Source organism: Lagenorhynchus albirostris, chromosome 14, assembly GCF_949774975.1.
Source record: "Lagenorhynchus albirostris chromosome 14, mLagAlb1.1, whole genome shotgun sequence".
In the NCBI taxonomy this organism is placed as follows: domain Eukaryota; kingdom Metazoa; phylum Chordata; class Mammalia; order Artiodactyla; family Delphinidae; genus Lagenorhynchus; species Lagenorhynchus albirostris.
Window position 1 is genome coordinate 36,857,543 of NC_083108.1, and position 26,741 is coordinate 36,884,283.

At 56.2% G+C, this 26,741-nt stretch overlaps 1 protein-coding gene across 14 annotated transcripts in view; it reads left to right on the forward strand.

Moving 5' to 3' along the window:
* The window catches only part of CELF4 (CUGBP Elav-like family member 4), a 298,011-nt gene that overhangs the window by 201,346 nt on the left and 69,924 nt on the right, over window positions 1-26,741 (forward strand). For 8 of the 14 annotated variants that reach the window (XM_060170704.1, XM_060170710.1, XM_060170707.1 and 5 more), the window contains exon 3: window positions 22,953-23,001. In XM_060170704.1, the coding sequence (XP_060026687.1) occupies window positions 22,953-23,001 (49 nt within the window). Of the gene's footprint in view, window positions 1-22,952; window positions 23,032-26,741 lie in introns of all 14 variants that reach the window. The other 6 variants (XM_060170700.1, XM_060170701.1, XM_060170711.1 and 3 more) reach the window with 1 other exon arrangement.

Here is a 26,741-nt window from a genome sequence, read left to right on the forward strand (position 1 = left end):
TGGGAGGAGCAGGACCTGTCTTCAGCCCAGGCGCTGAGGAGGGTGAGTGGGTGAGCGGGAATAACTGCTAACCCCCAGGCGCCAGAGAAGTCCCCGGGGTAGGTGGGGTGGGGGCGCGGCTGGAGAGACCTCAGCCTCAGGGCGGGCTTCCTGCGTTTCTGTCTCAGGGTCCCCAGCCTCCTTGGGGCCTCTTTCCATGTTCCCTTCAGCCCGGAGCAGGATGCCTGCCCGAGCCCTGCCCAAAAGGCAGGTGCTTGCAGGGGGTCCCACCCTGCAGTTTCCTCCCTTCCAGCTTCCCAGGAGCCCAGCCACTCCCCAAGGAGTCCTCCGAGTGCTTCCCCAGGCACCACTCCACAGAGCAAAAAGCCCGTCCTTTCCTCTAACCAAAGCACTTGCTTAATTTAAACAGCTGTGAGCATCCTCCGTCTACCCTGTACGGGCTGCCGCAGCCATCCCTTAGAGGATCCTCACCGCTCCCACCACGTTCAGATTGAGGCTGGCAGTGGCCAGGCCTTCTAGGCCACACCCTCTCGGGCTCCACTCTTTGCTCTGTCCTCGGCCCCCTGGCATCTCTGCCTCACTTTCCCGCTCACTTTCTCAGTCCCACCTCTCTCTCTCTCTCTCTCTCTGTCTCTCTCTCCTTCATCTCTCTCCTGCTCTGCTCCCCGACTTTATCTCCCATTTAGAGTCTTTTGCAGAACAATTAAAATCAGAGAAAGTCAACCAGTTTGCTTTCTTGCTTTCATCCCCCTTTTGGGGGGGGTGGGGGCAGCCCCTGCTGGGATGCAAACCTGGACCAGATCCTTATAGGTGCTCCAACTGCCCGCCGTCCTAGGACTCCAGCCCCATTGGAGATGAGCTACCCCTGTCTCCCGAGGGGCTCACGCTCCACAGCCCCTCTCCACCTCCTTGCTTCAATCCTCCCCTTCTCACCCCACGTCCTACATCCTCCACACCTGGCCTTGTGCAGACTCTGGACAAACAGGAAGAGGGCTCCAGTGGGTGGAGTGGAATCTGGGGCTACAGGCACTGACAGGATCGGGAAGGGCACCTCCCCTCTCAGAGCCTTCAAAATGGGGGAAGGACCCCTGCGTGCACCCCTCGGGGAAGAAATCCAGGAGGCTGCAAGGCCACTTGCAGGCTGGGCTGCCAGGGCGAGTCCCGCTCTCCAGCCACGTGCCCCTCATCTGTCACACGGGAACAGTGACAGCTCCTGTCTTCAGGTTCACGAGTGGCTGTGCGCCTCTGTAAACCCTTTGCAAAAGTGTGACGCGGGGTCAGCGCATGGAGAGCAAACACATCAGAAACTACAGAAAGTCGTGCGAATGTACATGGCGATGCGGCCCTTGTTAGCTCCAAGGGCAAGAATTTTCATGCCTCACTCCAGAGCCTCTCCTTGTCGCAGCAAGGACCAGTTCTCCCAGAGTCTAACTGCAGTTCCTCCTGCTGCGGCCAAGGAATACTGCCATCTTTCCGTACCTGCCTAGAAAGCAGACGGCCCACATTTGGGTCTTCAAAACAGCCCCAGGAGCCACTGTCCTCCACATTACCACTTTTTTCCTCTGCCCTTCAGCACCCCAGGGCTCAGCCACAGCTGAAGTCACTTGTCCTGCGTCCCAGGGGCTGCTTGCAGGGGATCCTCCAACAGTCTGTCCTTGGCACCAGCTTCCTGGGGCCCCATGGGGCAGGCAAGCTGGGGAAATGTGCCCCTTGATGATCTGGCTTTTACCTAGCACTTCCTCTGGGCGCCTGGTCCCGGGCTGGGCACCACCTGCCCTTGCAGGACTCAGCCTCTCTGGGGAGATTCAGGAATGAACTCTCTCGAGCAGGCAGTTGCTAAATAGTGTGGGCCCTACAGACAGTTCTGAGCAGTGGCTGGTTAGAGAAAGAGCAAAATGGGTGGGTGGCAGGGCCAAGGGGTGGATCTGGGGAGATCTAATGAGCTTCCCGGAGAAGGGCCTCTCAGGTAGAAGTCTTTGAAGGATGGGTAGGAGCTGAGGTGGAGGGAGACCATTCTCGGCAAGGGGAACATTCTCAGTGTGGGTAAAGGAGCGAGGGACAAACTACGGTGAGGGGCAGCCTGGCAGGAGTGAAAGGTGAGGGTCTGGGGAGCGGGAGGCTGGATGGGATCTGCTTAACACACATGCAGCCACCAGCTTGTCACACATATTCCAGGGGAGCCAGAGTTTGCAGGGCATGGAGTGTGGGCTGTGCCCAGGGGGTCAGGGCAGGAGGAGGATGCCGTGTGCAGGATAGCCACCCTTTGTACCCGCGCAGGTGCAGCCCTGCAGCCAGGCGGTCCCTTCTTGCCCCCCTGTCACACACACACACACACACACACACACACACACACACACACACACACACACACACACACACACACACACACACACACACACACACACACACACACACACACACACACACACACACACACACACACACACACACACCCCCACAGGCGCGCCCTCCCCACCCCCATGGGAGGGGGGCAGGCGCGGAGGCTGAACACAAAGCCCAGCCTGGCCCAAACCCACAGCGCTGAACCTTAGGCTGCACCTGGGCGCCATCTGGTGGCTGTGTGGAATTCTGCACCCTCTGAGGTTTCAGGCTTTTTGGAGCCTTTGGAACGTCACACAGAGAAGTGACATCCCTGGTCCTCACACAAAGAATTATCAATGGCCGTTCATGACACAATGGCCCCACCCAAATGCACACAGGGCCTCACAATAAAACTCCAGCAGATACATATGGACACAGATACAGTCATTCCCATTCACACTTCTTTTTACTCTTGTCACCAAATAAAATTTTTAGGAAGTAAGGACAGAAAGCACTATTCATAGCCCAGCACAAACATAACGACAGCGAATATCTTCTGTGTGTTTCCACTCAGCCTTGGTCTGTTTTCAGCACATTGTTCATTCTCTCCTGTGGTCATACTGCACACGGTTTCAGTCTCTCACATCTAGCTGTGTCCACATGTTTCCAGGACCTCCTCCTTTGATGTGAGCCCTGGGATGCTTCCGCAGGCAGCCCCTAGCTGGCATGCATGCTCACACAGACACACATACACCCTGGGGCCACATGGGAGACAGGACACTTGGTGCCCATCACGTAATCCATCACATGCTACAACCCAAAGGGCTTCCTCTCACTAATAGGAATGGTAAAATGAAACACACTCTCTTGCCTTGGTTTTGATTTTTTTTTGAAAAAAAATTTTTATTTTTTTTAAACATCTTTATTGGCGTATAATTGCTTTACAATGGTGTGTTAGTTTCTGCTGTATAACAAAGTGAATCAGCTATATGTATACATATATCCCCATATCCCCTCCTTCTTGTGTCTCCCTCCCACCCTCCCTATCCCACCCCTCTAGGTGGTCGCAAAGCACCGAGCTGATCTCCCTGTGCTATGTGGTTGCTTCCCACTGGCTATCTATTCTATATTTGGTACTGTATGTATGTCCATGCCACTCTCTCACTTCGTCCCAGCTTACCCTTCCCCATCCCACTGTCCTCAAGTCCATTCTCTACGTCAGCATCTTTATTCCTGTCCTGCCCCTGGGTTCTTCAGAACCATATATATATATATATATTTTAGATTCCATATATGTGTGTTAGCATACGGCATTTGTTTTTCTCTTTCTGACTTACTTCACTCTGTATGACTGACTCTAGGTTCATCCACCTCACTATAAATAACTCAATTTTGTTTCTTTTTATGGCTGAGTAATATTCCATATGTGCCACATCCTCTTTATCCATTCATCTGTCGATGGACACTTAGGTTGCTTCCACATCCTGGCTATTGTAAATAGTGCTCCTTGCGTTGGTTTTGTCCCATGAGACTCACCATGCATCTTTACATGCACTAGCTCAAACACTAGTTATTACTTTGCCCCCATTATTTCCCAGATGAAGACACTGAGATTCAGAGAGATTAACTCGCTCACGGTTGCAAGATCAGGAGCTGGCAGCAGGGACCCCAGCCTCCCTTCCCTGGACTCTGGCCTGTGCTCCCTGGGGAGGGTGGAGGCCGAGGGACATTTCCAGTGCAAGCAGGGTGGGCAGAGTGCAGCTGCAGAGCGCAGGGGGTGTGGAGGCCAGCTCCTCACTCCTGCTCTGTGCTCCCTTCTGGAGGCCTCCCCACCCTGTGAGGCAGGGACCCTTCCCCACCAAGGCTGCCACAACAGAAAATAGAAGTGGCGACAGTTATTCTGCGAGAGGTGAAGGCTGCCCCTGGAACGAGCAGGGCCCAACCCTTGCACTCTCTTAGCTGAAACTACTCAGAGAAGGTTGCTGTCCCTGAGGGCCCCCAGGGCCTGCTGGCAGGGAGCAGGAGGACTCGGGAGGAGGTAGAGAGTCTGCCACGTGCTTCTGTGTGTGTGTGTGTGCACGCACACGCACACACACACTACTATTTTCCCCCGGTCTAAATTCCTGTATGGATGTAAAATGGCCACAACCCTCTCAGGACAGGATAACCAGGGATGGCTCTAGGCAGCTGGGTAGACAGGGATGAAGGAGGAAAGAAGCTGGAGGTGGCACCTAGGATGAGCTGCAATGCTCCTCCATCCTCAGAGACTGGGACACACACACACACACACACACACACACACACACACACACCCCAAGCCCCACAATGCAGCCTACAGATACCCATTTATGGGTAGACCACAAATAAGAAAAGTGTGTGGGGCTTCCCTGGTGGCGCAGTGGTTGAGAATCTGCCTGCTAATGCAGGGGATGCGGGTTCGAGCCCTGGTCTGGGAAGATCCCACATGCCATGGAGCAACTAGGCCCGTGAGCCACAGCTACTGAGCCTGCGCGTCTGGAGCCTGTGCTCCGCAACAGGAGAGGCCGTGATAGTGAGAGGCCCACGCATCGCAGTGAAGAGTGGCCCCCACTTGCCACAGCTAGAGAAAGCCCTGGCACAGAAACGAAGACCCAACACAGCCAAAAAATAAATAAATAAATACATTAATTAATTTTAAAAAGTGCCTATAAGTGAATAAATCAAACAGAAAAATGTAACACCACTAAAAAAGAAAAGAAAAGAAAAGAAAAGTGTGTGAATCCTAGCAGGGAGACCCAAATCAGTCAGAGAAGGGTGGGATTAATCAAGGCAGACTTCCTGGAGGAGGAGGATCTTGAGCCTAGTGGCCCCAGGAATCCATTAGAGAGATAAGTACCTGCTATGAAGCAAGCATCGTTAGCAGCTTGGTGTGGATATCTTATTTAATATTCACAGCAATCTTTACGTGTAGAAATTATCATTTCCCTTTTTATGGATGAGGAAACTGAGGCTCAGCAGAGTCAAGTAAGATATTTAAGGTCACACAGCTAGTAAGTGACAGAGCCGCTATGGAAACCTTAGCCTCTCTGGCTCCTGGGAGCAACTTTCTTTCATCATCATATAATCATAGTGTCAGAAGGAACCGAAGTGGCGGTTGGGCCCAACTGAACATGTGTGCAGACGCAGCCCAGGATCCGCTGGAGTCCTCTCATGGGACAGGTGACAGTCCCCCGGCTGCAAAGTGGCCCAGCCCCTTGTTGGAGTTGGAGATGCTCCAGCCACAACCTGACACCCTCCACCCACCACTTTCCAGCCCTTTGGAGACAGTGTGATGCCCCCACCCCTGCCGCTACCACCCTCATGTAAGGTGCTTCCAGACAATGTGGGTCCAAATGGATGTTCTTGTCCCCTGTCTGAGCACCACGCAAATTTCCACCTGAATGTCTGCTTCCCATAGCACAGACTTCCCTTCCTGTCGACAGTAGTTAGAACCTTGAGCTGGTGCCGTGAGGGGATGCTATCCCTTCTGCTCCTCTGGGACTACCAGGACTACTGATTTCCCAGGGACAGCCCAGCCTGCAAAACGCACAGCCACACCACAGATGGCCATTCACACGCGGATGGCTCAGTTTCCTGCATGTTACAGTCAGATCTGCTGACACCTAGCTTCCTAGCCCACCACATCCCACTGCGACCCCGCCCCAGGGCATCCCAAAGGCTGAGGCTGTTCCCTAGCCACAGAGGTGGTTCTCACCATCATCTCTACTTTGACCAATTATCCTCAAGAAGAGAAATTAGGCATTTCTTGTGTGAAGGCAAGAGAGGCAAAGGAGTAGAAGCTTCCAGTTGCTCAGGCTTCAGCTTGACATCCATGAAAGTGCGTCTAGTAGAGACAGCAGACTCACGGGTAGAGTGAGGTTGCCGTCATGGGAGGCATCCAAGCCGGGGCTGCGTGAGCACTGGAGGGTGCCGGCAGATTGCTGTCAGTGGCTCGTGGCTCATGGGATTAGACACCCATCATCTTCTGAGTCTATGATTCACTGTCACCGTCATCTCCATCAGCAGGGGCACTTTCTTCAAGAACCAGACATGTTTAGCACGACCGTCTGAGAAAACTCACCAGACCCCCACCCAGGGATCTCAGACAAGTAGGCCATGGTGTAGACAGTGGAGAGGGCACTGAGGTCCACCCTCAGGCCTGTGGGGCTGTGGACAGGAAAGGGCACTCAGCTCAAGAACACTTGTTGAATGAATGAATGAACGGGAAGCCACAAGACCACATCCCTGCTGAATCCTCTTTCAGCTCTGAGACAGGCCCCCAAGTCAGAGAGAACCAGTAGGCTTCCCTGGGACTCCCCACCCTATGGTGCACAGCCCAAAGCCTCGTGAGAAATGCTACAATGCTGCATCCAGGACCCAGTATCTTTGTCACCCTCTTAAGGGACTCCCAGCTCAGTCAGAGCTGAGCCCAGCCTAGTTGGCAGAGGCATAAGCCCCAAAACTCAGAGAGCCGTAAACCAACTTCGCCCTCCAAACAGATGTGGCATTTCTGAGGTCAGAAGGGACGCCCCAGCCTGAGAGTTGACTGGATTTCGTGATCCAGGGCTTTATAGAAAAATGTGTGCTGACACCCACCTTGCAAGCCCAGATGTCAGCATGAGGGTTAACGTGAGATGCCTTGTACGCGGAAAACAACGGGACACAGAGAATCTCAAGTTACTGGGAATCCCGAGGCTGGGACAGCTGCACCTTGGGAAGCTCAGTGCAGACCTCCCCACAGCCTTCCCTCCCCGCTCCCTCCTGCCAAGTGTAACTGGCCCGAGCATCACCACGTGCCCACACAAAATACATCGAGGAAGAAAACTTCCCAGCCTGTGACTCGACTCACAGGCACTTTTGTGTCCGCATGTCCAGGTGCAAGGACCCTCACAGCCAAGCTCAGGTGAGCTCCCTCCCGAAGCCCAGCAGAAGTCCCCGCATTCCAATAAAGGCATCCATCTGGGGGACAAACGCCCCCCTCCTCCACACAGAGGGAGTGGCTTGGCTGCAGGGTAAAATTTATCATCATTCTCCTAATATCTCCAAGCTCGACAGTGGCAGCAGCTAAAGAAAATACCAAGGCTTAACTGGGGGCACACGGGACAGCGAGGCAGAAGATAGAAAATATGATTTATGATGGAAATCAATGCAATCATAGTACTCTGTGCTTGTGAAATTGGGCTGTGCCTTCCGTGCCCAGAGGCCCACTTCAGTCCTGCCTCTCAGAAGGTGATGGGGACCCTGGGGACTGGACCAAGGCGGGTGGAGGGGACCAAATGATTGGGACGCTGTCCAGCTCCTTCCCCTGCCTTCTGTGGGGGGAGTAGGGGTGCAGGGCATTGTCAAAAGAGGAAGATGGAAGGAAGCAAATTAACCTATATCAAAGCCAGGTTTGGGGCACACACTTTTGCCCATAGGACTTGTTCTGCTCACAACATATCCTGTGAAGGTAGAGGATTCTATCCCGCATTTTCAAGTCCACGGAACTGGAGCACAGAGAGGTGAAGTGTCTAAGTTAAGGTCACACAGCTAGTCATGACAGAGCCAGTTGTGCTGTTCCCATAACATCACACAAACAGAAAGGCTGTAGGGGGCTACCCATGCCATGTGGTGTGAGGGGCCCCAAGAAGGCTCCACCTCACCCAGAACGTCCCCTGCCTGTCCCAGCATTCAGAATTCCACCATTAGCAATATCCCTTTGAATTAAGCCATATCCTATTCATATTTATAAAATGCAGTGGTGGTGGTGGTGGTGACGGTGACAATAATAGAGGTGGAGACACTGGTGATGGTGACAGTTGTGACAGCGGTGATGGTGACAGTGATGGTTTTCAGACATGTTTGTCACTAACAAGGGCAGGAGGTCAGGGTAAAATACAGTCAGGCATTGCAGGGGATAAACATTTCTACTTCACAACTTTTCTAGAAGAACCGAACCAAGAATTCTGCACTGTGGCCTGGGAGACCCAGAAATGTGTGGAGCAATCTTTCTTCCTGGCAGATCTGGACACGAGCATTCTTCTGTCACTGAGTGAAAAACCCCTTCACTTTGTGACAAGCCATTTGTGCTAAAGATGTGGCGGCGAGGGGCGGGGGGTGGGGGCGGTGATGGAAAAACGACGTCCAAGGATCTCACACCTGAGTTCCAGCCGTCTTGAGGAGTTGGCCTGGGGAGGAGCAGTAACTGAGGTATTGTCCTAAAAGGGGCACTTTGTCCCTAGGTCCTCGGAGAACAAGGCAGGGTTTAAATCACATGGAGGGATGAAGGAATGAGTGAAGGAATGCTGTCGGGAGCAGCTTCTTTCTGGCTGCACTTGTTGAATCCAGAGGCAGGGAATGAAGCTGGACCCTGATGAAGAGCAGCCTCAGGGGAGCCAGGTCTCTGGGGGAACAGGCTGCCGGAGAGGGGCTTTGCAGGGCGCAGAGAGTCCAGCCCCAGGGAAGCTCTGAGGCCAGGACATCTTAGGAAGGAGGCTTTCTTAAATCAGGCTCTAATGGTAGGGTGAATCCCGAAGAGGGGGCGTGGGATTCAAGATGCGGGATGGTGGGTGTCCCCATCTCTCTACCGCGTCCTCCTCTCTGGACACTGGGCCAGGCCAGCTCTGCATGCACCGTCAGCTCCCCGTCCACCAGACCAGGGGCCACTGCATTCCCCTTCCTAATCAGCACTCTGAGCCCCTGAGACCGAGGCGATGCTGCCGGGTGAGTGCAAAGGGATGCAGGGAGAAGGAAGATATCCGACGGGCGGACAGACACCGCCAGGCCAGAGAGCCAGGGGGAGCAGTGATGCAGCCAGGGCCAGGGAGACACAATAAGATGGAGAGAAATGAAGCGGGACTCCGCCCGAAGCCTGGGGTTGCGGGGCCGGTCCAGAGGGTCAGCCGTGGGGGTCAAAGGGTGACAGCTCTGGCATTTCGAAGGGCACCCGGGGGCCAGCGCCTGCCTTGATGAGTCCTCGGGAGCTCGATAGACTTTCCAAACCTAATTAGTGTTTAATGGTCTGGAGAGACGCCGCATCCGCCGTCACCATCCACACCACGCCGTCCGGCTTCAGATTCTTAATTAACCTTTAAGGAGATGATCCACTGTGGACACCTCGAGAGACCACGTCCATCCCCGTTCGCGCGCGCCAGGGCCCACGGCTCTCTGGGCAGAGCGAAGTGCCCCACGCGCGAGTCTGAGGGTGACTCCAGCCCCCCGATTTGAATCAGGTTTTCGAAACTGCTCTGGAGCACTCATCCCACAGAGGCTACCAACTCAGAACCACCGCAAGTCTAGGGGAGGTAGCGCTGTGCACACTTAGGGTAAAGGAAAGAAGAGCCGCAGATATCTGCCGCGGCCGATAGGGGGCGCGCAACCTGGCAGGGAACCTCCCCCCTACCCCCACCCCAGTGAGGCATGTGACGTCGAGGCAGCCCGAGGGGTGGGGGGCCATCAGACTAACAGTGACCTGTCCCCTTGTGAGGAGGTGGGCTTTAGCCTCTGGGCAGGGAGAGTCCCTGAGGTGTCCCCAGCGGCTCATGGTTCAGAATCATCCTGCTTCCTGCAAGGAATGTGGGACGAGGCAAAAGGAGGGGACAATCCAGTTAGAGGACAATCCAGTTAGAGGCGGTGCCTGGAATAGGGCTGGATTCCAACCTGCGGGTGCAGAAGGTATTGGAGGGTGTGAGCCTGGCCCCTGGGCGGCGGCAGTGATGTTCCTAAAGCCAGACAACCCAGGGAGGGAGTCAGGCTTTGGGCTGGAGGTCACGCGTACCTGCGGGACAGCCAAGGGCCAAAGACCGAGAGAATCCAGAATGCAAAGCAAAAGAGGGTGGGGATGGTGAGGGGGATTTGGGGGTCGCCTCCACGGGGCGCAAGTTGAAGAGAAGGGGATGAGCAAAGTCTCCGAGGGGAGAGCAGGGGAGAGGTAAGGGCCCAGCGGCACCTGGGAGAACCCCGCCCCGCCCCCCAGCAAGCAGAGGAGGGCACAGTGCAGGCAAGGAGGGGACAGCAGCGTGGAGAGCGAACCCGTGCACTCCAGCACCCCACACACACACACCTCACCGCCCACACGGCACACACACACACACACACACACACACACACTGACAACCACACACACACAGCACAGGCACCACACCCTCCCAGTCACCCGCTCCCTCCGCACCCCTGCCTCACACACGCACTCACGTGTCCGCCCCCGCCAAGCCCTTCAGCCCCCACGCACACACGATCACACTCACGCCTAAGCCTGACACACTCGTGGGCAGTGCCCGTGACCCAGAGACCCTGGCGTGTTCCAGGAGGAGGGCCATGATCGATGCTTATTAATGAAGCTGCCCCGGAGATGGCTAATTGATGGCGGTGCGCGGCTGTTGTCTGGAATTTAACCTGATTCATCATTTAGCCTGTTGGAGGCTGGAGAGCTGTGTTAATTAATGCCAGGAAAACAGACTTGGATGAGCTGGCGGTGCAGCCTCATATTAGAAAACCGAGAGCAAGGGGCAGAGGGAGGCGGTGGGGGGAGGGGGAGAGAGAAGGAATGATTAAATCTAAAGCCCAGAGACAAATTCCAAAAAGCCAATGTCGGTGCTGTTTCTAGGATGACTCAGACTTGCGCTTGGCTGGCATCGTCAGGCTATGGTGTGGGATTGAGAGCAATTTCCTCTAGATTTGTCATTTATGTGGTGTGGGCTTTGTTTTTTCCTTTCTCTTGTGTGGGGACTGTCCCTCCAGGCCTGAGACTGAGCCCTAAGAGACAGGGAGGAGGGGCCCCGGGTTGGGGGAGGGCAGTGGGAAAGGCCCCCTTCTGCTCATGGAGGGCGCTGAGCCTGGCAACAGGGTCCAGGGTCCAGGGCAGCCTGGTGGGGCAGGTGGTGGAGGAGGGCTCAGCGCATCTGACTCAGGGGCAGGCTGAAGGGAGATGGGGAGAAGCAGAAGGGAAGGTGGGCTGTGGGACACATAGACGAGGGTCTCCATCCAGCCCCCCGGGGCCAGGGTGCCCCCTCCCCTTCTCGGCTTGTTAGGAGGGTCAGAGTCTAAATGAAGAAGGCAGTGGTTCCACTGTGGCCTGGGGAAGGTCACACCCAGCTGGAGAGCACCGCAGCCACCCCCAGGCGCAGAGCCCCACAGCCACGGGCCCTAGGGAGGTGTGAGCTCTCATGGTGGGATGGAAGAAACAGGTTCTCAGGTCCACGTAGCTGAGGGCAGCCTTGGAAGGTGGGCTTGCCTTGCCCTGTGGAGCTCTGGTACTGGAGCTGGTGAGAGGAAAGGGGAGGGATTTTCGGGCTGGAAACACATCCTCTCTCGTCACTAGAGCTGGCCAGAGTGGAACTGGGACACCCGTGCAGGAGGAGCTCCCACTGTGGTGTGGGAGCAGGCACGGAAGAGCCAGCGCCCGAGACGAGGAAGGTGGTGGGTGGCTAGGCCCTGCCAGGTGCAGGGCTGTGGGGCTGGGCGTTTGGGGGATCGGTTCTGCTGCTGTGCTGAGAGCAGAAGGCACCCGGCGTGGCTGGGGTCCAGGAAGGGTGGGCTTGAATGCCTTTCGACCAGGCCCTTCTGCAGACTGGATGGTGCACTCCCCCCAGGGAAGGTTTGCTGTGCCATCCTCGTGCCAGGGAACAGGGCACAGCGAGGGCAGAGCCGGGGCAGGTGGAGGAGAGGCTTTGGGGGAACGAGGAGCAGGGAGAGGAAGGGAGGGGAAAGGCCGGAGAGCATAGCTGCTGTTTGTTTCTTGAGCACTTACTAGGCGCCAGGCACTGTGCTAAGAGCATTACCCGAGCTATCACTCCCGCGGGGCTCTCCACACACCCTCTGGGATGTGATCCTAAGAGGTCAAGTAACTGCCCCACCTCACATGCACAAGGAGGTGGCAGAGCTAGGACTGAAATCCAGGCCTCCCAACTAAATCGGGACTCGTTTCATCCAGAATTATCTATCCACTGCTGTTTTTAAAAAAATCACACACCCCCACTCTGAAGAGGGTTAGCGACCCAGCCTGGCCGTGCAGGCTAATGAGCTTCGTTTCCACGGCAGCAGATCTTAATTAGGACCACAAGGGTCCGCCCACCCTTGCCAGGGCAGCTCTGGCATGTTGGTGGGAGCGGATGAGAAGGACATGGGGCTTGGAGACAAAGAGACAGGCTGCCCTTGGCTGCGTGGATCTGGGAAGCCCTGACTGCCAGGTAGGGGCAGAGCCCAGCGGCACTATTCCATCTCCAGGATTCCACCTCCTTACCTGCCACAGCCCAGAGAAGCTTCCACCCACGCAGATGGGGCCCAATCCCAGCCCCATGGCAATGGGGGGACGAGGAAAACTAAAAGGCTGACTGGGGATCCCCTCCCTTCTGGAAACAAGCAGAAGAGACTTTTGACTGGCCCAGGGAAGGGGCACCTCCTTTGTTTGTACCCAGTGGGTGAGGGGAAAGCATTCTGTAAACTTAGATGCCAGAGAGCAGAGAGGGTGGAGGTTGGGAGAGGGATGGGAGCGAGAGAGGAGACAGAGAGAAGGGGAGGGGGCCACCCCAGGCAGTCCCACCAATAGGCTCCGTCAGCGCCGCCGCCCGTTGGCTGGACACGGCAGAGCAGAGCATCCTGTTGCATAGCAACTGCCTGGGGCCTTGTTTGTGGGGCTGGACCACGGGCGATGTACGGGCTGCAGAGGCCCCCGTGCCCTGCTCCCCTCCCCGCACCGCGGGCGTCTAGCTCCCCACCCCACCTGCCTACAGGCTGGGAGGGGACCAGATGCCAAGATAGTACTGGCCATTCCTGATCTAAATGTTCACCCCCGACCAGGCTCCACTGCCCCAAGCCCTCTTGCTCTTTCTGAATGTGGCCCTAGTGGAATGCTAGGGGACACCACTGCCCACTGCACAGGCTCAGACCCTCCAGGAGCCACATCAGGCCCCCTGCTTCCACCCGACCTGCCTGCACATCACACTCTGAGACTTTCCTCACACTCTGTGACACCCTGCTGGCTCTTCCCTCAACTCATCTACGTCGTCCGCGGTTCTGCCTGCCAGCCAACCCCCTCTACATCCTCCCCACCCCGTGAGTCTGCTCACCGGGCTCAGCTGGTGTCAGAGAGGATGGAAGGACGTAGCCAAGTCGTGTGGTCAGTGCAAGGTCTGGAGTTGCGAAGGACTCGATAACTGTCACCTGTCACGGTCACTCATGCCTCCCTGTCCTCCATCCAGGCACACGGCAGAGGCCATGCAGGTCCACCCACTCTCCTGTCTTGATGGTCATTAAGACAGTCAGGCCTCTGTGCTGCTTCTCAGCCGCCTTCCTTCATCCCCTTGAGGGCCACTTTTGACAGCAGCTGACTGAAGGAATCCAGAGGCCGTGACTGGCAGAGTGACAGGTGTGACTGGGCCTCGCTGGAGGGGGGCACAAGGCCTTGGGACTCTGCCCTTCAGACCAATGAGAGGAGGTGAGGATGAAGGTGAAGAAGGGGAAGGATGAGGGTGAGATGCCTCTGCGAGTGATCCAGAGGTGACCTCAAGTGTTTTACCAAGGGACCAACAGAGGGCCTCGGCTGGCAGGCACCCCCCTTCCACCGCTTCAGGGGCAGCTCCGAGCTGGACCATCTAAATGAGGAGAGGGGTGAAGAGCTGACAGGCCCTACATGCCTGACCCAACAAGCATCAGATGGCCTCCTGGATGCGGGCAATGGGAGCAGAACCAGATTTATTAAAAATCTTATCTGGAGGGTTTGCATTTCAATGGGCTGTGGATTTGCATATTTTAACAATAACCTCCAGGTTCTTCTGTCTGGTCTGCGCTCACTGGCTGTCTCTCTAAACCATGATCACTGGTTCAGTAAACCCTTCCTAATCCGGAGGTACAACATCACCACTTTGCTGGAGGAGGGAGGGTTAAAGGGCCTTTCTCTCTGGACCAGAAATAGGGCTGTTCAGCGGGTCACCACTTCTGGCCTCTGGACACTCCTGCCGCCAGACCGTGGCTGAGGCAGGAGGGAACGATGCCAGTGACAGGCACAATAGAGGATTCAGTCGTCCATTTGGTCAGTGAGCATTTATTGAACACCTATGGTGTACCGGGTGCCACGCCCGACTCTGGGTGTTTAGTCGGAACAGGACAGGTGTGGACCTTCCCTCGTACAGAGGAGACAAATATTAAACAAATAAATCCACAACTTGAGAACCATAATGGCTTATCACTGTCCCAAATTGTGGCAAGGCAATGAAGGAAAGGACGGGGAGCTTGAAGAGACCCCTAATTTATTGCAAGGCCAGGGGGCTGCTGAGACCTGAGGGAGGCGTGGGTGGTGGCTGGGCCGAGAAGGGAGCAAGCGCGCTGCACCCACAGCCGGCTCGGGACCTGCCCTCGGGCCCTGGGAGCCGCACCACCAACTGGCCCGGCCAGGGTCACCTCGGAGTCTGGCCCGTGGTGGGGGAGTGCCTCTAGCAAAGGCACATGTCACTCTGCAGTCACTGCTGGGGTGTCCTTAAGTCAACACTTTATGACGACAGCAAACGGGATTCCTTGAATCTCTAACCCCACACTGAACAATTTATTAAAGAGGTAATTAAAACGATATATTTACAACAAGCTACAAATGATGTGCGCTGTTTCTGCCAATCCCCTTCGATCCCTTCTCTCTGGGGGACTGGGGGGCCCCTGCAGCAAGGGTTCATCCTTTCCTTCCAAGGTTACTGAGGGCCCACTGTGCACAGCCAGGGGAATCCAGCGGGGCCCAGGATTCAGAATCTGTCCTCCTGGGGCTTTAAACAAACAATTTCTCCATTAATTAATTTGTTCATTATGAATTGCTAAGTGCCATGAAGACAAAATCCTGGTGGGGGACAGGGTCGCTGTAGAGCCGCCTACCTGTGGTCCCCATGTTCTCATTAGTGAGTTCTCTTCTCTATCTGTATCAGATGGTTGCATCCTCACCACCAGCCTTTTACACCAAAGTCTGGAAATTCTCAGTCTATCCTCCCCAACTTGCCCGAAGTTCACCTTTAAAAGATAAATCTTGGGACTTCCCTGGTGGCGCAATGGTTAACGATCCTCCTGCCAATGCAGGGGACACGGGTTCCATCCCCGGTATGGGAAGATCCCACATGCCGCGGAGCAACTAAGCCTGTGCGCCACAACTACTGAGCCCCCGTGCTGCAACTACTGAAGCCCGAGCGCCTAGAGCCCGTGCTCTGCAACAAGACAAGCCACCGCAACGAGAAGTCCGCGTGCCGCAACGAAGAGTAGCCCCTGCTCTCCGCAGCTAGAGAAAGCCCGCGTGCAGCAACGAAGACACAACGCGGCCAAAAATAAATAAATAAATTTATTTTTAAAAAAGAATTTTTTTAAAGATAAATCTTTGAGTACCGTTCTCTGTTTCAGAAGCTTGTGCACAGTTCCACCTGAAAACACCTGATGGTCGAGGATATGTCTGATGCCTGGAGCTGGTGGATAGAGATAAGCTTGCAGGATGATGGGGACCCAGAAGGGCATCGTGGTCAGGGCAAGTTCATGGGCAGGCTCCCTGTGCTGTCACACAAGGCCCCACGCTCAGAAGGGTCCCATGCTTAGTGTTTAGTGCTCTGCAGTTGCCACCTTGAAATTCTTAAAATTGTATCTTCGAACTTGTGTTTCATAAGTGAAGTCTGTGGCATGAAGGAGCCCATGTAGGGGGCCTGGGGCCTCTGCTTATGATCGGTTTTGCCTCCCACTGCCTGCCTGATCTATATACATCCTGGTCCCCACGTGAAATCACTCTGCCTTCTAGGCCAGCCAGCAACGGCCTGGGTGGGGTTTAGGGAAGACCGGGTGGGGCCCACTTTCCCCGTGGTACCCCAGGCTGGCAGCGCTGTGGCATGTCTGTCTGGTCAACAGAGGCATTGTCTTAGCAGGGGTGAGCATCTTTCAGCTGACTAATGCATCCCTGGCACAGCACTTACAATACCCTTGAGGATCACCCGCCCACTGTGGGTTAGGTCAGGGGGTACCATGGGCACAAGTGAAGTCTGGCTGTACTTCCCATGGCCCACCCTTGGCTGGATTGTACCAGGTCAGTCTGCAGTCAGTGGAAGAGAGAACCCAGCAGTCCTCAGGCCCAGCCTGCCCCCCATGGTGCAGGGCGGGGCTCTGGGTACCTGCGAGGGTCTCCAGGACTGAGGAGACCCTCTCTTTCTTCTTAACCTTCCTGAGTCTGGCTCGCCTTTCTCTCCTCTGGCCAGCTCAAGGCACCCTCCAGGCATGAGTCACAAAAACGAATTGTATAATTTTGGTGGTTCTGCATAGGCGTTAAATGTTCTGATGTTTGCACTTAAAACTGGCATCACACAAAATAAAGATGAATGGTAGAATCCATGCTAATAATTTAAAATTTATATTTTTCTTTACTTAAAACGACATCAAATAGCAGGTAAAAAAATACCATGACAAGTCAAGCAAGAGAGAGACCATGAAAGAAAGGGAAAGCTTTATATTTCAGTGCTTTAATGATGCTTTTTTCCTTGCTTTTTGAACAGGGGGCCCTGCAAATTAGGTCTCTCTTCCCAGAGCAGCAGTGCCACTGAAGATGGGGCACAGATGTCCCAACAGGTCCAGAACACAGGGTCTGCTGCTTCACCATTTCCATGACCGTCATGTGTGCTGGGGTGGGGGGCAGACAGCATAAAAGCTGAGTTCACTGGGGGGGATGAGAACAAACAGCAGGACAGATGAAGAGTAGGGGCCAGGCTCTGAGGAATGTGTGGGCGCACAGAGCTAAGAGCTGCTTCCAGCGCAGGCTGCAGGTTTGAACAGAAGAAGGATCAGCATTACCAGATTACTGCATGGTTTTGGGAGATGCGAGCCCTCCTGGTGAGCAGAAAACGGGGTATCACCAGACACCCACACATCCCAAAGGCAGCCAGGAAGGACCTCGGCTTTGAGGTTTGGACATCCACCCTGGAAGTGCGTCTGGGGGCTCAGCTGCCGGCTGGAGAGCACACGCTAGCCATCTCCATAGGCCACGCCAGTAACCCTGCCACCCCCGCTGTCCTCCCCCTCCCCCTCCCCAGCCCCGTGCAGGGCATTGGTCCAGACCTTCCTGAGGCATTTCTGGGTCACAGACTGGCAAACAACACGGAAGCTGACATTTGCTGGGAGCACCGCACTAGTTTCCTCCCTCATCTCGGTTAATCCCAACACCCAACCTGAATGAATTGTCTCATGATGTCTGTGATGTCACACAAGTACTACTCAAGCGTGAGCATGGGTGCACGTGTGCATACACACACACACACACACACACACACACACACACACACACACACACACTGAGAGAGAGAGAGAGAGTGGTATAGGGCCATGTGTGGCTGGGGGGCTGAGAGATAACCAAGGAAGTCTTATTGGAAGGGCAGGAAGTCTTTTGATGAAGAGGAGGGTTTGGATGGCCTTTGACGAGTGACAGGGAACTTCCCAGGCTCTTTCTGAGACAGATCTGGGTCAGCTCACTGGGGCCCGGTGTGAAGCAGGGGGCTTAGGGTCCTGAGAAGACAGGTGGAGGGGGACCCAGCTCCAGGAGGAAGGGCCCCAAGTGATCCTGCGGGCAGCAAGGGCTGTCCCCAGTGAAGCAGGGGTGAGTTCCGGACGTCCCCAGGGCTCACCCTGGCACTGGCTTAGGCAGGTGCCAGGCAGTGAGGGACAGAGGGGGCTCAGCCACCCCCCAAAACCTTCGTGCCAGCCCTTAGGAAGGTGATTGCAGCAGAAGGGAAGCCGAGTGAAGACAGTCCCTCTCTGGTCTGGTGGCAGGACACATGTGGGCACTCAGGGACCAGGGGCCCCCTCCGCAGGCTGGGCCTGCTCTGGTGGGGTTTCATTCCAGCCTCAGGGAGCCCCTCGCAGGGCCGGTGTGAAGAGACACAGACAAGAGAATGGCTCTCACACAGGAACAAGCCCAGGGGCACGGCCCAGTTTGTACCAGGAGGACAAGGAAAGCAGTAACTGGAACCACGAGGGTTAATCAGAGGCAGCTTCCCAGATGCCGAGGGATGGCCCTGCACCCGGGCCCACAGTGGGCAGCAGAGACCCGCAGACCCCTGTGGGAGGGAGACGTGGCCCCCGGAGCAGAGATGGGAGGGGGTGTTGGGAGGGGGAGAGGGAGTCAAGAAAGAGCCAGCTGGCCTGTCCATCAATCTGTCTGTCTGCCCACTGGCCACAGGCCTCTCCTTACGCGGGAAGCCACGCTGGACGGACAGGTGAAGCCTTTGGACCAGATCAATCATTGTATTTATTCTAATTGTATCGTAATCGTCCCCAAGGAACCCAGTTCAAATGAGCTTGACATTATTAAAATTTTAATGCCCAGTTTTCATAGCTGAATGAATATTTAAAGGGTATGTCCCAGCTTAAGTTATGATGATGAAGAAATTAATGGAATGTCTTGTTTAATGCATGGGTATGTGTTGATGCAAAAAGTGGCAGAGACGGGGAGAAGAAGGGGAGGTGGGGCCAGGGCAGAGGGGCCTGGGAGGGAAGGAGGCCCTGCCACCCACCACTGGCTGCAGCAGGGAGCAGAGAGGACCCCAGACCTAGGCCAGGACCACTCGCTCCCCCTGAGGGGCCCCCGGGGCTGGAAGCCTGAACACGGTCGATGACAAAGGAAGTTAGTGATGTCCCCAGAGGGCTGACCCCAGAAGCCTGAGGGTGGCTTCAGGGAGCTGTTCCTGACCCAGGGAAGGCGGCCCAGCTCAGGCACCTGGAGGCACAACCGGGGCTGAAGGCCACAGGGGAACATGGGGATGCTGATGACCCAGCCCCGAGGCCCAGGCCCAGGCCCTCCCAGAAGGATAGTACGGTGGCTGAGAGGGACGGGATGGCTGGACAGAGGAGCTGGGAAGGGTTAGAGGAAAGGCACCAAGAAATGGGCCCCAGCGCATCCTCGACATTCACCTGCAGGGGATGCCCTGGGGCTCATGTGGCCAAGAGGTCCTGAGGCCACAGTCAAAGTTAGAAGACGGGCAAGGAGATGGCAACTGCCCCTCCCGCCTTCCTACCAGTATCCTCTCTCCCCTGCTTCACAGTTCCTGCCTCACTGCCCATCTCTGCGGCATGGTCTGCCCTCTACTCCCCAGGATGTAAGCATGTCCGGGCGAGGCTAGATGGGGCTGAAGTCTGGAACAGGGAAGAGAAACACGGGCCGAAGGAGGGAGATCTCCCTTCAGGCCCGAGGCATCTGTACAGAGCCTGCTCTACCTAAGAAATCTTCCCAGCTGAGCCTGACACTTTATTTCTGCTGAGAATTAAGAAAGCACGGGATTTCTTTCTCTCCCCATCTATCCTGGCTCCACCCTGACAGCCCGGCAAAGGCTGTACGGACTCTGACCATCCCTAGATAATAATAGGACATGAAATATGACCCCAGGAGCCACAGGTCCATGGGAACCAGGGCAATGCTGCTCCATTGTGGGTGCCCAGGCCATGGCTGAGGGCAGGTGGGAGGCTAGATGAGCCCCTGGGTCCCCACTGCCAGGAGCCCAGTGATGGAGGAGGTCTGGGAGCACCATCCAGGGCTGGCCTGGTCAGGGAGGGCTTGCTGGGGGCTGGGGGGTGGAACTGAGGGGAATCAGGCCTAAGTCCGTGAGCCTGGGGCACAGCATTCACGAGTGCCCGGGTGTCAAGGACAGCGGGACAGTGGCTGACTGCCTGAGGGTGACATGCCCCAGGGTGGACGGCTCCACGCACAGGCAGATTCCGTTTGCCTTGTTTAATTTACCACGGAAAATGGGTCCCATTATCACAGAAACAGTTCTACCCCAGCCCTCGTCCGTCCGTAGGACTCACCCCCTCTGCTCTCCATAGAGAGTTGCTGTGGGACTCAGAAACGAGGTGCCAGGGGAGGTGTCCTCCCAGGGTCCCTGCCCTTCCTCCCAGCATTGCCTCAGAGCATTCGGGCTCGGCCTGGGCCTGCTCTGGCCCCAGGGATGGAGCCTCCTCTGCGGCCTCCTCCTTCCCTTGTCTCCACAGCAGCAGAGCCCAGCTGAGCCTGGTTCACACTCCTCTGCCTGCCCCTCCTCACGCCCCACTCCTTACTGGGGAAGCCTGAATCAGCTCACCACTCACCCCCTTCCCCACACTCTGTTTTGAACTTTCCTGGACCTTTCCTAAGCCTGTCACGTCTGGTTCCCAGAATCTCCCAAACATGTAGTCTGGTGTTAAGAGTCCTGGGTTCATCTTGATCACCGTTTACCACCTGTGTGACCTCAAGCTAGTTTCTTAACCTCTCTGAAACTCCATTTCCTTAGTTAAAGATGATCTATTTGCACGCATCCTAGGGGAAGTGATGATCATCCAACAATATAATTTTGTAGCAGCTGTTCATGTTCCTGCAGGTGTAGCAGTGCGGTGCCCCCTTTGCAACTCACTTCCCAACTTGACTGCACATTCCATACGGAAAAGGGAGAATTCCTGCAGGACTCTTCCCCCTGGAGTACCAGGAAGGCTTCAGGCCAGAGGCTGGTGGGGGTATGGGAACAGAGCTCACAGGCCGAAGGAACACATGGGGGAGGAAAGTGTCCGGTCGTGAGGAATGGACTGACGCAAGAGGCAGTGGGGGCCAGATTTGGGGGACCAGGCGGAGGAGGTTGTATTCAATTTGGTGGCCCAATTGCCCCTTGCCAGATGGACATCTTCCCTTGACCCCCTCCTTTCAGAGCAGCTTTGGGGTCAAATGAGGTGAAACATAGGAAGTCCAACCCACCCCGTCATCATAACTTATCACGGTAGCACCATGCCTGCCCACCCTGGCCGCAGTCTGGATCTGCAACTCCTCCGAGCTTGGCTTTTCATTGGCAAGAGAGAGATAATAACCCGTCCGTGGAGCATTATAATAATTACATAAGCAAGAAAGCCATAGAAATATACCCAGGAGAATACAATGGCCAGAACTGGGTCCAGGTCAGCCGTGGGGCCTTTCTGCAGCTTTGGGGGAGACTAGGAGGAAGGGGTGTTCCAGAAAGGAGGGACAGCCTAGGGAAGCGCTGGATGTGGAGTCTCCAAAGACACAGAACGGGAACCCGAGAGTACAGCCCTTCTCCCACGGCCAGAGGCAAGCTCAGACTCCTGGACCCTTCGCTCAAGGACTGGAAAGGAGGTGGTCTATGGGGGAGCCAGGACCCCCGAAATGAAGCTAGGAATTTCCTATGTCCCTCTTCCTTCTCCCTGTTAATTGGAGGTTCCCGTAAACCCACACCTTCCTCCGCGGGCAGAGCGTACATACCAAGTACCTTCATTTCCCTCAACTCCATAAGGGGTGCCGAGTGGGGACCTCCTGGCAAACAATGGCACCCGGACCCCCTCTTAGGGGACCGGCCCCCCCCCCCCAGAATCCTATCTTACCCTCCGGGCCACCTGTGCTTCCTTTTCCTCTGTTCTGTGCCCTGCCTCCCGCCTCTGTCCTTCCTTGCGTGGCTCTGCCCTTCCCCTGGCCTCATCTTCACCTTGCTGAGTCACGGGCACCCACGCTCCCCCACCCATCGTCTTGACGCAACCAAAGCTCACTTCGAATCCTAGACCAGAAGGAAGCTTGTGACTGGCTAGTCCAGCCTCCATACACAAGGGGAATTGGCAACGGAAAGTCACCTGGTGCAGGACAAAAGCCCAAAAATAGCCCTGGCGGACCCAGGTTCCCAGGCACATCTTGCCACAAGGGGGCCCCGCCTCAGCTTCTCCATCTACAAAATGGGGGCATTTAGTACGTGCGCTGCCTGCCTCTCAAGGTTTGTTTGTGAGAGAAATGCAAATAGAGTAAGGGATAAGAGAGGTACAGGACAAGCAAAAGCACTGGCAAAGACATAAAATATAATTCCATTTGCGTGATTCCTACCATTTTTATTGTGTGAAATATCCTCAGGGCCTGAGAGCCCACCTTATGCCTCCTCCGGCATCCGGAGGATGGAAAACGGGCTGCGGAGCCCCAGATCCTGGAGTTCAGAGCCCCCTAGTGGCCTGAATGAGGCATTGAAACGGATCCTCCAGAGAGGCCGGCGGCTAAAAGGCTGGGGGCGTCAGGCCGTGCCTGGTGTCGTCCTGGCACCCAGACACCACGTGAGACAAGTAGCTGTGCCCACTCCACATACACCCCGAGGGGACAGCCTGGCCGCAGTCAGGAGCCCCAGCCCTGAGCTCTGCTCCAACAAGGAGCTGAGTGGTCCAGAGCCTCAGGCACCCCTGGGACCCCCAGCCAGCGTCTGCAGGATACTGCGGGGATGGGGTGCAACTCACTGCCATGCCCCAACCTGGGCAGGAGTTAGTCTTCGGCCAGAGACCAGCTAGTTTCAGCAAAGCGATCTGTCTCCAGGGTGGGCCAGAGAGGGGACACCTCAGATTCTAGTATCACAGCAAGAGGTACTCAAAGCTGGGAGAGGGATCACTGGAGGTCCCTCTCCGGATCGGAGACCTCCAATCCTGAGAAACCCTCCTGAAATCAGGGGACCCTGGGGACCACGCTGGGGAGGGGAGATGGGTGGGGCTTTAGTGAAGACCCGCTCGTTTGCAGCTGCGCGGGTACGCGGGTGTATGTGTCGGTGGTGTGGTCCGTGCGCTATGTCCCCGTGAACAGCTGCGTATCTTCGGGTGCAGATGTGTCTGCTCTAACACTGCCCCCCTGTGCTCTGTTGCAGATGAACCGGCCAATCCAGGTGAAGCCAGCGGACAGCGAGAGCCGAGGAGGTAGTAGCTGCCTGCGCCAGCCCCCTTCACGTGAGGGCCCACTTGTCTCTGCCCCTCCCCCTCCCTCCTTTCCTCCCCTCCCCCCTCCCCTCCCCCGATGCAGCGTTGCAGCAACTCCCTGCCGCCTCCCCCTGCCCCCTGGGACCTCATGGCCCAGGGTTGGAACAGGGCTTTGGAGCCCTGGGTGACGGATGTGGGGACAGAGTAAAGAGGATGGGGGAGAATTGGGGTCTGCCGTATGCTGGGGTTCCTTCCTTCCCATGAGTAAACAAGTAGGATGTCCTGGGCGCTCCACTGCCCCCTTTAAGACACCCAAAAGGGTAGGCCCACCTCTGTGTCACCAAGGCAATCCCCACTGGGATGGGACTGGACTAGTTGAAAGGGTGCCAGGCTGGGAGGGAGGAAATGTGTTTCAGTCCTGCCCTGGGAAGGCTCAGGCCAGAGTGGGTGAATCTGAGGGGGGCTGCCCACTGCGGGGTGGGGCTGCTGAAGTCAAGACCCTGGACCTACATACAGGTGGACAGGCAGATGTCTGGAAGGGGACAGAGCAGGAGGACAGAGCCTCACCCCCAGACTCAGGCCTCTTGCCCCAAGGGGAGGCTCTGTTCCGTCCACCAGCGGGGGCCTCCCCGCCGCTCCCCCACTGCACACAGAGGCTCAACCAGGCCAGGCTCTGGCTCCTCTGCCGAGCGGCCACCCTCCAGGCTTCTGGCCCGGGTGTCCGTGCCCACACCACGCCCCTGGGCTCTCCCTGGCTAGGCCTGGACACTCACTCTCATCTCAGCTCAACTGGGCGCTGAGGAACTTCTCTCTCCCTCCCCCTCTCCCCCCCCCCAATTTTCCAGGAAATTAAGAGCAAAAAATAGGCAAAAGCTATTTGCAAATTCAGTCAAGGTTCTTGTCCTGAGGAAACTGTAGTGTGGCCACAGGTGGCCTGCCCACCCCTGGGACCTGTGGTCCCTCCAGCACAGGCCTCTGCCCTCTGGGCCCCAACAGGGCCTCCACCCTGGCACAAGGCCTCTATGGCTCTGGGGCCCTCCTGACCCAGGCCTCGAATCCCACCCAACAAACCCAGCTGCCCGAAGGGGCCCCGTGCCCCAGGGCACAGGTGCGCCTCCCTGTGGCCCTCTGAGAGCTCCCCATCCCGAGGACCCCGATCATGGGAGCGGGTTGGTTGAAGAGTAAAAATGGTTCAGGTGTGAAGGGCTCATGCTGCAGACCACACCTGGGTCACGCTGCTTGCTCCTGCCCCTCTCCTGGCAGTCCAGTTACTTGGTTTTCTCTGCACACAGAGGCTCCTCAAACACCCAGGGCCAGGTCCCCTGCCCTGGCGGAGAGAGGCGTGCAGTCTGGCCTCACGCAGGTGCCCTCGGTGACACAGGGCAGAGGCAGGGCCTCTCCCAGAGACTGTCTCCAGGAGAAAGGACCAGCAGGACCTGGCCCCCAGGTCGCCTGTCAGGCAGTGACTCACCTGCAATGCCCTGTCCGTGTGGCAGGGCCAGGAGGCAGCAGAGACCCCTGGCTTTGGTAGGGAGGGAGCTCGGACGGTAAGTGGCACCTGCGGTCCCAGAGGAGGGGTCCCTGAGATGGGGGCAGCCAGAGACCTCGGAGGACGAGGACGTGGCACTTGAGCTGCCTTGAAGGAGGGGATATTCCACACCTGGAGAAGTCAGGGTGGCACGAAGAAGGCCTAGTTTAATCCAGGACGGGAGCAGGGTGTCGGGAAGCCTGCTGCCAGCGAGGCCGCGCTGCGCTCTAATGCAAACCGTTTCTCCCCTCACTGGCCTTGGAGGCAGTAACTCTCCAACTTCAAGTTGCTAACCTCATCTCCTTTCTCCCATATATCTCCTGCGCTGACACTTGCCCCAAACCAGATTAATCAGCTCTTTTTATTCTTCCTGCAGTAGAAAGGGGGGAAAAGAGAGCCAAACCTAAACATCTATCTATTAATTGCATATTCAGTAGTAAACAAGGAGATGATCCTGAGTAAGCATCATCACCAAGCTATTTGAAAAGAAAAAGAAAGTTTAAAATAATTTAATATCCATTAAATACTTCTTCAGTGGGGGGAGGGGATGGGGGAGAGGTGAACGTTAAAAAAGATGAAAGAAATGGGAACAGGAGAAAGGTATGGACGGCAGGGGTGGGAGTGGAAGGGGCAGGGGAGGAACACGATGGGAAAGGAAGAGCCCAGAAAGGTGAAGGGAAAGGGGCAGAAGGAGGAGGGAGGCCTGGGAGAAAGTGGGTAGAGGGGAAGGTGGCAGGGAGCTGGGAAGACTTGGGCGCACAGCTGGGAGGAGAAAGGAGGGGCAGGAAGAGGAAGTGGCCCCAGAGGGAGAGGTGGGTCTCCACCACCCGGGCTCTCCTCATCCCGGATTAGCTAGGTGCTTGGCTGGAGCTCCCCAGGAAGAGTACAGGACGGCAGCTCTTGTTCTGGTCCTGGGTTCTATTCCCATCTTTGTCCAGAATGAGCTCTGGCCCGGACACTGCTTCTCTGGGCCTCCACCCCCTCACCCAGGGATGGGAGAGCTCACTATCCAGGAAAGCTGCTGTTTACAGAGCACCCACTGAGGGCTGGGATTTGATTGGATTTGGCCACAGCACGCAGCCTGTGGGGCCTTAGTTCCCCAACCAGGGATTGAACCCAGGCCCTCAGCAGTGAGAGCGCAGAGTCTTAACCACCAGACCGCCGTGGGCCAGGACTTTAAACAAATACGTTTAATCCATACAAAAATGTTGGGAGGTGGAAGTTATTGGCCCCACTTAAAGGTACAAACCAAGGCACAGAGAGGCTAAGTAACTTGTTTCAGGTCACACAGCTAGGTGGTGGCAGAGCCAGAATTCAAAGCCCTGCCTGTCAGTAACCAGCACCCAGGTGCTCTGCATTCCTCTGACTCCTAGGATAGTCTTTCGGACTCAGGGGACAGTGGGAAGGTGCTGCAGGCGTTTGTCATACCTCTAGGGCTATTCTCAAGGTAAATGAGGGGAGAGGAACAGGGTCCCAGGTGAGGGAGGCAGGGCCAGTCTGGATGAGAAGCTCCCAGACGTACCCATAAGACATGAGAGACCAGGGCTGCAGGGGTCAGAGAAGAGAGAACCCACTGTGGCCTGGAGCAAGCAGGGAGGGCTTCCTGGAGGAGGTGAAAACTGGACCAAGAGGTGTAGACTTGGCAGGAGACAGTGAGGGCCCAAAGTGAAAATGGGACCCTGAACACAAGGCCAAGGGGTTGCACTTGTCTCCATCAGAAGGAGGAGCCACTGACCCCATGGAGGACCAGGCAAAGAGAGGGCATCACAGCTGTAACATCCCTGGGCAGGAAGAGAGGAGACAGCCCCTGATACCACCACCAAGAGCTAGGGCTCCAGCTAGGTGGGGAAAGAAAACCAAAGGAGAAAGAACTTCCCCAGGACCCATCCCGCTGCAAGGAGAATCCTGTTAACCCCACAGAACTTGCTGGAGCAAGTCATATATCAACTCAGATTCACCCCCAAATAAGCAAGCCAGTTCATTCACCAGGGGAGTGAGGCAGGCTGGGGACAGAGAGGAACCAGGTAGAGGGCACCCTCCCACCTGCCCTGGCCATCTCAGAGGCAAGGACGCTTTCTTGGATGTGAACTGTTGTGTCCTTTGCCTCCTAGCAGGCAGACACACCCGCCCCAAGAGCTGGTTCACAGTCCCCGTCTGAACTGGGTCTCCACAGCTGCAGGGGCCCTTCAGCCTCTCCGTTTCACTCTCAGCC